At 33.3% G+C, this 12,144-nt stretch overlaps 1 protein-coding gene across 4 annotated transcripts in view; it reads right to left on the bottom strand.

Moving 5' to 3' along the window:
* The window catches only part of LOC118204141 (zinc finger protein basonuclin-2-like), a 577,484-nt gene that overhangs the window by 32,069 nt on the left and 533,271 nt on the right, over positions 1–12,144 (bottom strand). For all 4 annotated transcript variants that reach the window (XM_085816213.1, XM_085816212.1, XM_085816211.1 and 1 more), the window contains one exon: positions 1,247–1,482. In XM_085816213.1, the coding sequence (XP_085672339.1) occupies positions 1,247–1,482 (236 nt within the window). The remainder of the gene's footprint in view (positions 1–1,246; positions 1,483–12,144) is intronic.

The following is a 12,144-nucleotide window of genomic DNA, read 5'->3' as shown; positions in this document are numbered from 1 at the left end:
AAAAACAAAAAAAAAAAAAAAAAAACTAGCAGGTTGCTGTAGCAGGGTTGGTCGCCAAAGTTTCGCCAAAAAATCGCCAAGTTACCATAATGTAAAGATTCTCCATGAAATCTTCTAACTTCTGGTAAGTAGTTTCGGTTCTTCGAAACGAATCGGAAACATATTTCCTACTTTGACGGATTGTCATTTGGCATTCTATAGAATACCTAGGAAATGTGTGAAATAGGAATCGTTTTATACACTGACGGCTAGTTTTAGGCATTCTATAGGACACCGGATATCAAACTCTGCCGCTAGCATGCATATATATCAGAGGAATTATCGTTTTTCTAAATTAAAATTGTTGAAATTAGTTATTTTAAGGGGACTCGTACACCTTAAAACCCATAAGATGTTCGAATAGGTGACTGTCGCAAGAATTGGGATAACTTATTTATTTTAAAAGCAATTACTACCAACTTTTTACAGCTGACTACATAATATAGCTGCTTTCTGAAATAGTAATCAGAACGTTTGTGTTGCCACAAATAATTTTATAATTTAATCCCCTTTGTGACAACATTTTTCGTCATGTTTCCAACTTGCGCGCACAGTTTAAAACATTGTGTTTCATAATTTAATTCCATATTTAATATATAGCTTTTATAACATTTGGAAACTACTGTGAACCTAAAATTCTAAAAATTTCACGTTAAATTTTTATTTTATTTTGAGTTAAAGTTTATAAAATATATTTATTAAAAATTTTTTAATGTTTTCGTCCATAAAATTTTTCAATATTAAAATAGTCATCAGATTGTTGATTCACTTAGAAATTAGAGCCCATGTAAAGAATTCCATCGAATTTCAAATATGTACCATTAGCCATTTTTAAAATATCATGCGCGCAAGGTGGAAACATGGCGAAATATTTTGTCACAAAGAGGATTAAATTACAAAAATATTTGTGGCAACACAAACTTTCTGGTTACTATTTTCCAAAGCAGCTATATTATGTAGTCAGATGTAAAAAGTTGGAAGTAATTGCTTTTAAAATAAATAAAATATCGCAATTCTTGCAACAGTCACATATTCGAAGATCATAAGGGGTTTAAGGTGTATGAGTCCCCTTAAGCTATAATTTGATCTTTTAAATAATGTAATACAACAAGATCTTTTATACGCACTTATGAAAACATTTACTGTTCTCATGTTCACGATAAATTAACATTCAATCTAATATTAAAGAAATGGAAAAAAGACATACTTGAAGAATATATCCTCTGGCGTAATCGTCATACGTCCAGCCGAAGCCATGCAATACGTGTACGACCTCTTCATGCTGCAACACGCTAAACAGTCTGTCCAGCAGTATCTTCAGTCGGATAGGCATTGCTTCAGTACCGTACAGCATTAAGGAGGCTACGTCGAAAGCTACGGTAGGTTGCACCAGCTCTACTTGGTGACAGTTGAACAGATGACGGAATCCCAATTTATCTAATGCTGTTGTAAAAATGGGAAGCAAATTTTAGTCCTGAGCCAAATTACAATATGAATATTGTTACATGATTAAAAATAATGAAATATAGTACAATGTAGTTTCTGGTAGAATGCCCAAGGAAATATATAACTTTAAAATGTTGTCCCTTTTCACTTCCTTGTACGAAGTAAAAAGGAAGTATTGTAATCGCGAAAAGTTTCAGGCATCATATTTCAACGCAAATATCTATTTTCACAGCTATCGAATGCAATTAAACGATATTTTTCTTTGACATCTGTTCGTAAGGACAGAAAAAAGGACTCTTTTGCGCCCCGCAAAAAAAATTGTAAAACTAATTTAAAATGAATTCTGTCTTCAGAATTCATTTTAAATTAGTTTTACAATTTTGTGTAAAACTTAATTTTTTACAAAAATTCTCTTGAATTTTTCGTGGCGTCTGTGGGTCCGTACGTATATATCTCGCATAACTCAAAAACGAGTAGCCTCAGAACGTTAAAATTTTGTATATAAGACTACTATAACATGCACCTCGTATTTTGGTTCCAATCGGCCGAGCCAAACGTATATAAATATATTTATAAATATATCCACACTGTTACCCGGCTCAGTGATCTCAGTTTCTTTATTCTTATATGTTTGTAAATTGTACATTTTTTGCTTTAAAAATGGTTGAATTATGTTGTTTTTATCTTCCGGTTAAAGTTTTTATGCCTTTAATAAATCTGTATGCAATATTTTTAGAATTATCAACAATTTAAAAGCTGTTTAAGTGCGGTTAAGTTTTAAATAACATGGCGGACATATTTGTTGACATTTGAAACAGCAGAATAGTAGATTTGTTGCGAATCTAGAGAGACTAAGCTTCGCAACACAAAAATAAAGCCTTCATTTATTATTGCGAATTAAATCATGCTTAATCCTTTCTAGAATTTTTTCGAGGAAATAAGTATTTAAGATTTACTTCGTAATTTTTAATACAGATATTTTGAGTTTTTATGTATTTTTACCTTGTCGCGAAGTGCGAACTGAATTAATTGAATGAGAAATACTCAATCGTCTGTGAAAAACTGTTTCTTTTTCGTTTTGTTTGCTTAATTTCTTTTATATATCTTTCTAGCTTTGTTATAGTATTTGAATAGAACATGTGACAACGATTAGATAATTCTTTAAATGATATAAATTTTGTGCATTCTGAGTCATAATATGAACGAAATATGTTAAGGACCAGAGTGTGGCTATGATAAAAAAATGTAGTGAATTTTAAAAAGTGCATTTATTCTATTTCGCTATCGACGAAGTAGATTTAATTCAATCCAATACGTTTAAATGAAATTCAAGAAAAAATGCGTATAATTTAATATTCCGTACAAGGAAGTCATGTTGTGGCCACATCAGATATCTTTCAGATGTTTTCGGCATGAAAACAGTTTGGTAGTTCTATTAATCGAATAGTTACACCAGAAAAATTAAAAGCTAAGGAACTATCAAAATCTGCAAAAAATGTATCAAAATTCTTAAAGTAATGAGTTACAAATGCTTTCCTTTCGAATAAGAATACACTACTAATAAACCTACAATCAAAAAACGATATACATATATGCAAGATAAAAAATGTAAAGCAAACATCTAAATTAAATTCGCTATAACATCTTTTGTTTTTATTTCTTTTGGGAACTTTATCTCTCTGTGTTAGAAATAGTGCTATAAATCTAAACTGCGTCATTCAACTTAATCGTGCGATCTTACGTAATCCTTAATGCAGATATCTCTTGCTCAATCAAAGTAATTCGTAAATTAAAACCTTTTTTGACTCCCTCCCTTCCTCCTGTGAAGTACTGCGACATTCTCTCTCTTTTCGCTTAAGCTTTCATCCTGTTGAGACCCTGCAGCAATGTTCTATCGCTATAGTATCAAAATTGTAAATGGTCTGGAAATAGGCAAGATTGGAGTACCACGGGAACTGTGGACACCAAAATGGGAATTTAAATAAATAAATACGGAATTTAATTCGGCTCGACTGCTTATTCTTCAAAATGGATGGACACTCTAAGTATCGAGTATCTATGCTATCAGTATTTCTGCGTTTCTACGTCTCAGTGCTGCCAAACTTGTGCTAATATTACATATATGTATATAAATACTTCTAAGATATAACAAAATACGATAGCTGCTTTAAAAATAATTGGCGATCTCCAAATTAACTAGATTTAGTGCTCTCCCTGTAAATCCATTTGTTCTCCCAAACTCGAGATCTTTCCATGTTATATAACACAGCCTGAAAAAGGTAACAAAACTAAAATAAACCAATCATAACTTGTCTCTACAATTGCATCTGCGTCGGTATCAATACTCTTGGCACAACAGTTACGTCATTCCTTTCCCTATCTTCCACCCTGCAAAAAACTCTGCGCTGCTTATGCCGTTTTGTCCAAAATGCTTACGTAGGACGTCTAAAAACCGTATACATGGAAATTATTGTCTCCTCACTATGATTAAAAAATACCTTATCTGCAAAAAGATTGATTTTTGATATGTGCGAAAATAAAGATTGGCGATTTGTAGAAATCTAGTTATCTTCATCAGTTACGCATTCTGTAACGAAAATACCAAAAAATCAGAACTACGCCGAGACTACCCGTCAACGGTTGTTCTGCGCAGGTTCTTAAACCTTAATAATAATTAGACGCAGTGAGTCTACTATTAGAATATCCGTTTACAATTTCAATATAAAGACATAAATCTTATCTACTTGGATTCTGCACATGCTTCTTGACGAATAAACAACTTTATTAATACTTGACATCAGTATTTACCCAGTTTCCAAAGCAGGAGCTAGGATATTATTCAATAAACAGAACAAAAATACGATGCATCATTCAATTGAATTCATATCAACGTTAAATTCATAGAACACTTCTGTCACTAAGCAAACGCGGATCAGAACGTGCATGGCAACGCCGAAAACTGATGCCATTCACAAAAAAAAAAAAAAAAAAAAAAAAAAAAGGTATATGTAAAACTCTCGTCATTAAAACATTAATAAATTAAAAGTCTCGTGTTCATTCAATAAAGTTATTCATAAAATTGTCTCGTGAATATTATTGATGTTTGAGGTTTATTGACGGCATTACGTAACACATTCAACCCTCAGCCATGACGGATATCGAAAGCTGTTAAAAGTTCCAGTGTTTTTTGCTAAATTATGACATACATACAGGGTGTATCAATACAGCGGTGACAAACTTTCAGCAGAGATAGAGTACTCATACACGATGGGAAATCACATAGCAATGCACGCTCGGAAACGCTTTCCTGGCGCGGCAGTAACGACACAAATCGCAAAAAAAGAAAGTACACAAATTCTGAAACAAAACATGTTTTATTTATGTACAGCAGAAACCTACGAGTAAGAACAAGTAATCTCAATCCTGTGGTCATCCTGTGAGCTTGTTTTGCAGGTTTGACACATTACATCCACAATTATAAACTTTTAATGAAATAAAAGGTTGCCAAAAACAGGAGGTAAAGAACGCTGAAGTGCGTGGCAATATCCGTTCCGTTGGCGATCAATACGGAGCACGGGTGCAGAAATTGAATTGTAAAATATGTAAAGCTATTTATCTTCTTTTATAAGGTAAATGTTTCGGTGATCAGTGTGTGAATAATAAAATAAGCTACGTGGGAAAAAAACTTGAATTTTGAATATCCTTGCCGAGCGCCGTTGTAATGTTATTTATGTATAAATTCATGAACGAAATTGCTTCGCATGCAGGCGAATAACGAAATTTTTCCTGGGCGGTATACTTCATGAAAAATAAGCTTCCTATAAACAACAATAAATCTCTAAAATGAAAACCAAAAACCACGATTCAGAATTTCTTTAACTGGAGATGTAATGCTGTTGTCGCAAACGTTTACAGCTTTAGTTCTTAAATTTCACCAGAAAATTTAGAATTACCATTACAAAAAATATATGTATTTAAAACTGAGAAACGTTAAATTTCATTAATATTTGAATAAATTTATTTCATTCTAACCCTTTAAAGCAGGAGACTTGGAAGTGTCATAACCAAAGAGAGCGATTATTTTAAGCCCAACTTTTATGGTTTGGTTTGTGTGATTACGGCAAAGCACTCGAGGGCTATCGGCCTAAGGGGAGGGATGCCTTCGTGGAGGACTTTCTAAGGAAACTGGCTCGTATACATGTTACGGTGAAACACCAAAATCTGGAGAATGTCGACTTTCACCGGTGAATGTCAACATTCACATAGTCGCTTATTGTATGTCCGAAATATTTTCCAAATACTCTTATTTCTGACTTACACCGGTGAATGTCGACATTCACCGTGTACTAATGGTGAATATTGAACATATAAGAATATTATATTTCCTTCTCCGTAATTCATTCGCGAAAAAACGCACTTGAGACTGAGAATAAGAACTTAAGAATATAAGAAATTAAAACACACAGTACATTCAAAATAGGAAAGGAAACTAATAGAAGTTATAAACTTACCAAATTAGGTGATTCAAATCTTATTTATTGCAACAACTTAAAACTATTATGACACTTTGAATCGCACAAGAGGCCCTTGCTTTTACAACTGCATTTATTTGTGGGACACTTCCTTTTGGAATGGCAGCGTGTACAATGTGATTGTCGACATACACCGGTGAGGGTCCGAATGTACAAGAATGTGAAGAAATATTCGATCTTTCACCGACGTATTTGGTGAATGTTGGCATTCTCCGGTGAAAGTCGACATTCTCCAATTTCGGTCTTTCACGGTAACATACACATTACGCATGGGCAAACCATGAAAACGCCTATGCAGCCAGCCCTTTCGTGGGATTCGGACCTCGAACCGAAGTACAGTGTTCTGCGATTTTTACCGCTCGGTGGCTTTTAAGTTTTGACAAAAGAAAATGTAATTATTTGCTATGCTCAGTAGACAAATTCCAGCATTAGACAAACTAAATGAAAGCAATTAAGATAACTCATCTATGTGAAATCATGATCCGCAAATCCTTGGCAAGGGTTTACTGTACATAAAATTTTGTGTTTTCTGATTCAAGAGAAAAAAGTAGAATTTAGAATTTTATTATATTACTGGATTTAAAGAATAAAACCCCTTGCTATGAAATTTAACTGAAAAATTCAGTTTCTGCTTCAGTTTAAACGGTACTTCAATTTTGCTTCAATATAAACGGCAATCAAAACCAGTTTTTCTATATAACTGACGTATGAAAATCACACATGCACACCTTATCGAAAGGCAAGGCGAATTCTGAAAATTTTTGCGATTGTAAATCATTAAATTCTACATAAATGAGAGATATAAATCATAAATTACTAGCATCAAAGTAAATAAATGGGGTGCGTTAAGAGCGAAAAAACTTGATGAAATGTGTGTATTTGCAGAGTTTAATTAATTCCCAGAACAATTGAAATATTAGATATCTTTGAATATGTGTATTTATTTATTATTTATTAACCCAAAGAGCTATTAGTCTCAAAACGAATAGATTTAATTAGTCTATTAGTCGTTTGACTTTCTATGTTGATTCACTTTTCAAACTGTTGCCATCAAATATATCGCCATGCATTATAATTAAAGAAATTAAATAATGAAGAATCTGCAGGAATGTATGAAGGTTTCTCCCATTGTGCAAAAACAACGGTACCTAGAGCCATCCAGTTTTGAATAACGTAGTCCTCCAACCGAACCAGCCCGAATTTTGTATTTCGAATGTGTTTCCTTATCCATTTTAAATTTTATAAAACTTCAACAAATTTTTTATTAACAAACTCAACGATTTCAAAGCCAGCAATGACAACACTGTACGGAAAAAATCATTTTTACCTCCAGCGCGCGAGACTGTGTATCGGAAATTCTAAAGACTTCCAGAGAAATTCCCTTTTTAAATATTTTGTGGTATTGCTGTTGAATTGAATTTTATGTGGTTTAAGTGCAAATAACATGCTATTTAATAACATGTTAAATAGCATGTTAATAAGGTAACATACAAAATATTAAAAGAAGGCCCTTTTGGGCATAATATAATATCTAAGAGCTTTCAGATTTTCTTTTTTATTTTTATAAATTTAAAAATTTTGAAACGTGCCCATTCTGTAACAAGATAAAAATAGAGTATAAAAAAAAATAATAATAAATAAACTGAATTTGAAAAAAGAAAAAAAAAAAAAAAAAAAAGGCGTGATCAAACTGGGAGATGAGATGATCATCATAATTTGAGTTACACAAGAAAAATGAAATCAAATTATTCAGTTCGAAATCGTAAATGAACATAAATCATCTTATTCTATTTATGTTGGCATTTAAACATCTTTTAAGTTACCTGCCTTTTTAGTCCAAAGGGATTTTAATCCCGAAGGACTATTAGTTTCGTTTTGGCATTTTGCGTCGGACTCATAAATGTCGGTTCACTTTTCAAACTGTTGCCACAAAATGTTAGAGTCCTGCATTATATTTGAAGAAATTAAATAATGAAAAATCTGCATAAATGTATGTATATTTCTCGTATTGTGATAAAACAACGGTACATAGAGTCATCGAATTTTGAATAACGTAATCCTCCAACGAATATGAGCATGTGGAAGACCCAATTTGAAATTTGAAATTTGTTTTAGGATCGATTTCCTATTTTTTAAAACTTTGACGAATTTTTGATTAACAAACTCAAGGATTTCAAAGCGAGCAATGGCAACGTTGTGCAGAAAAAACATTTTTATCTCCAGCGCGTGAGTCTCTGTATCGGAAATTCTAAAGATAGGCTCGTTTTAAAACTATTTTGCGATATTGCTGTTGCACTGGATCTTATGGTTTAAGTGCGAGGAACATGATATTTAATAAAGAAAGGTAGCACACAAAATGTTAAAAAACGCCCCTTTGGACGTAATTTAAAATCTGAAACATTTCAGTTTTTTTTTTTTTTTTTTTTTTAAATCTAATTTATTTAATACTTGCTCTTATAACCTTTTACTCGAAACGCTGTATATTATCTTACGAAAAGCAATTCACTGCTAGTAACGCAAGTGCAAAAGTCACGAGTTCAGAAATACAGAATATTCCTCGACGCGATAAAAAAAAAAAAAAAAAAAAAAGGGACAGAGCAAGCAGAAAATCCTATGAATGCAAATTCCCGTTTGGAAATGGATTAAAAACTAAAAAAATTCGTTTGGTTATAAACAATAACAAGATAAAAGTGGATTTTCCCTAAACACGGAAACACACAACAATCATCTATCAAATTTATACTTAAGAGACAAACAGGTTATTGCGGTGAGTTTGTCAGAAATGTTTAATGGGAAAACATCATATCCACAACCTAACTGTTTACGTGATCATATTTTATCCCCCGCACCTTTTGATTATTTCGTTTTTCAAAGCAAGACAGTTGGCGGTCATTGTTATTAAATAGTTTCACTCAGCCTGCTGACAAATTTTATAGAGCGAAGATCATGAATCATTTGTAAGAAACTTGTTGCCCGGCTTCGAGTCGGTCAACACCCAAATATTACAGTTCATTTGAAGGCAAACCACGCCTTGTATCATAGTGCTGCCATCTATCGGCGCTCATTGAATGTAAACTTAACTACGAAGAAAAGGAGAAAAAAACATTTAATAATGCACTGATTGCAGGCAAAACTTTAATCTAATATGCCTAAAAGATAACTGATAGAAGCTTTTCAAGTAACTGGCAGTTTATAAAAATTTAAACAGCATCTTGAATTAAAGACATTGTAATGAATGTAAGAAATGTTGTGCACAAAGAGATCTCTGACATGTGAATTAACATTTCATTATTTAAATCAGCTTTATTGATTGAGCTAGCGGTGGCTCTTAAGGAATGTACCGCCAATGGTTTCCTTCATTTCATTCTACTTAAAGCAATTAAGCAAGTAGAAGAGGGAAACTCCGTGGGGCAGTAAGCAAAGGGGCGCCCTCGCCGCCTGCCCTGGGTAATTCAGTTTAAACTAGCAGACACCTTTGCACAAATCATTTTAATTACAATTTATAATAGTTAGAACAGCGGTCATTTCGTATGACCGCCGGGCTTTCTAGTATTTTATAAGAGTAGCAGTTTACACAAATAAGGCATTAAAATTGTTTGATTTCTTATGATGTCCAAAAATTTCTTGAAGATACAACGGAGCAACGTGTTATATTGTTACAAATTTGTTATTTAGATAAATAATTTTAGTAGAATTATAATTAAAATTGTTGCATTTCCCCGCACAACGCAGCGCGAGTCAGGTTTGGAGGATGCCTAATCTACGCCGGAAAATTAAAAGTACAAGGAAAACGTGCATTTAACTTTGAGTAAATGGATATCTCGGTAATTTGTACTGAAATTGAATAAATGTAATTGACCGCCATTTAGCTGTAACCGTTATTCCATACCTTTTTTGCTTTAAAGAAATCTCGAGAATCAGAAAGTGCTAGAAAGACCTCACGCGGGCGGTTGAAAACTATAAAAGACCGGAGACGGGGAATCTTAGTTAGTCCTGAAAATATTATTAAAAAACCCGGAAATTATGATTACACAGTAGAACAACGCCACAAAAGACCCCGTACTATTCACCACAATAGTCGATGGTAATTGTTGATATATTTTCGTTCTTTACTTATTTAGCCAAGTTATATTTTATTATTATTATTACTTTTCATCTTACTGCATTACTTTACAAAGTGCTATGGACTTTGTTCCTGCCAAAGCAGTTATAGACTTTGGTGTGCATATGTTAGCGTGAAAGACCGAAATTGGAGAATGTCGACTTTCACCGAAGAATGTCAACATTCACCAAAAACGTCGGTGAAAGATCGAATATTGCACTACATTCTTGTATATTCGGACCCTCACCGGTGTATGTCGACAATCACAGATGTGCTCTGGTGAAAGTCGAAAAGAGAGGTCATAAAGTGCCATAATAGTTTAAGTTGTTGCAATAAATAAGATTTGAATCACATAATTTGGTAAGTTTTTTATGACTGTTATTTTATTTTCTCATTTAGAACGTACAGTATAATTAAGTAAGTTTTTAACTTCTATTATTTTCCTTTCTCATTTTGAATGTATTGTGTGTTTCAGATTCTCATGTTCTTAAGTTCTTATTTCAAGTTTCAAGTGCGTTTATTCGCGACTGAATGACGGAGAAGAAAATATAATATTGTTATATGTTCAACATTCACCGTTAGTACATGGTGAATGTCGACAGTGACCGGTGTAAGTCAGAAATAAGAGTATTTGGAAAATATTTCGGACAACACTAAGCGACTATTCACCGGTGAAAGTCGACATTCTCCAGATTTCGGTGTTTCACCGTAACAGAGGCACCTAATAGGTGGACCACACTTGCATCCTATGAAGGGACAGACAGTTAAAAAAATGCCTTCTCCGGGATTCGAACCCAAGCCCTTTCGTATAGCAGTTGGCTTTCGTAACCACTATGCATCTGTCATTTTAGCCCAAATGGGCGTTAGACCTAAAGGACTATTATTCTCAAACCGGCATTTTGCGTCGTTTCACTTTCTGCGTTGGTTCACTTTTCAGATTGTTGCCAACAAATATTATCACCATGTATTGCATTTAAAGACACTAAATAATGAAGAATGTTTCTCGCACTGTGAAAAAACAATGGTATCTAGAGCCATCCAACCTATATACTATATAAACAAGAATGTGTGTGTGTGTTCGTGATTAATTCAGTCTCTACTATAGCTATCGTCAAATTCTTTTCTGGGTGCTGGGAAAGGTCGACGAAATCTGCTTTATTTCGAGAAGTGTTGCCACTTCTCGCTTTCAAACCGTAGAGTTTGTTAATCAAAAATTTCCAAGTTTTACAATGAAATGCAAATAGTATTGCCAAACGTTAAATACATAATTCTCAATTCCAAAAATTCGTTGGAAGCCTTTTCGACTCTTGCTACCTTCGTACAACTTTAATTGCCCAAAATATTAATTAAAAACTCTGAAAACAATCATTCTCGTCCTCATTTTTTCGAGTGGCAACTGTCTCTCTCGTTGGAGATAAAAAATGCTTTATTTCGAAAAGTGTTGTCACTGCTATTCTTCAAATCGTACAGTTTATTAACCAAAAATTACTAACTTTTACAAAATCTATATATATATACAAAGAAGAGCGTGTGTTTGTGCATTTGTTCGCGTTATTGATTTCTGATCACTTATGATCAATTGTTTGCCACATTTATTCGACTAAAATTCAATATAGGTGAAATATTGGATGGAACTTGAGCTTTTACGACATGGTGAACATGGTGTTTAGATTACGTACATGGTGAATGTCGACATTGACCGGAATTTGAGTATTTGGAAAATATTTTGGACATACACCAAGAGACTATGTGAATGTTGACATTCACCGGTGAAAGTCGACATTCTCCAGATTTCGGTGTTTCACCGTAACATATGTTTATAGTTTTATTCTTGTGAACCCTTTTCTACTGTGACAAACTATGCTATTTCATCATATAATCAAGCCAATAATTGCTTATCTAAAGAAATGGTATGAAAGTTTTTTCAAAAATGCCTCACAATGCAACCTACAAGAGATGACGCCACTGGAGCACCAGCATACTAAGAAGCTTTTCATTTTCAGAAATAGATGGAGCCACATGAGC

Source organism: Stegodyphus dumicola, chromosome 4, assembly GCF_044657685.1.
Source record: "Stegodyphus dumicola isolate Sdum_Otavi_A_Nest chromosome 4, ASM4465768v1".
NCBI classification, from domain to species: domain Eukaryota; kingdom Metazoa; phylum Arthropoda; class Arachnida; order Araneae; family Eresidae; genus Stegodyphus; species Stegodyphus dumicola.
The sequence above is the reverse complement of the archived record's forward strand: the minus strand, read 5'-3'. Positions and strand labels throughout refer to the sequence as shown.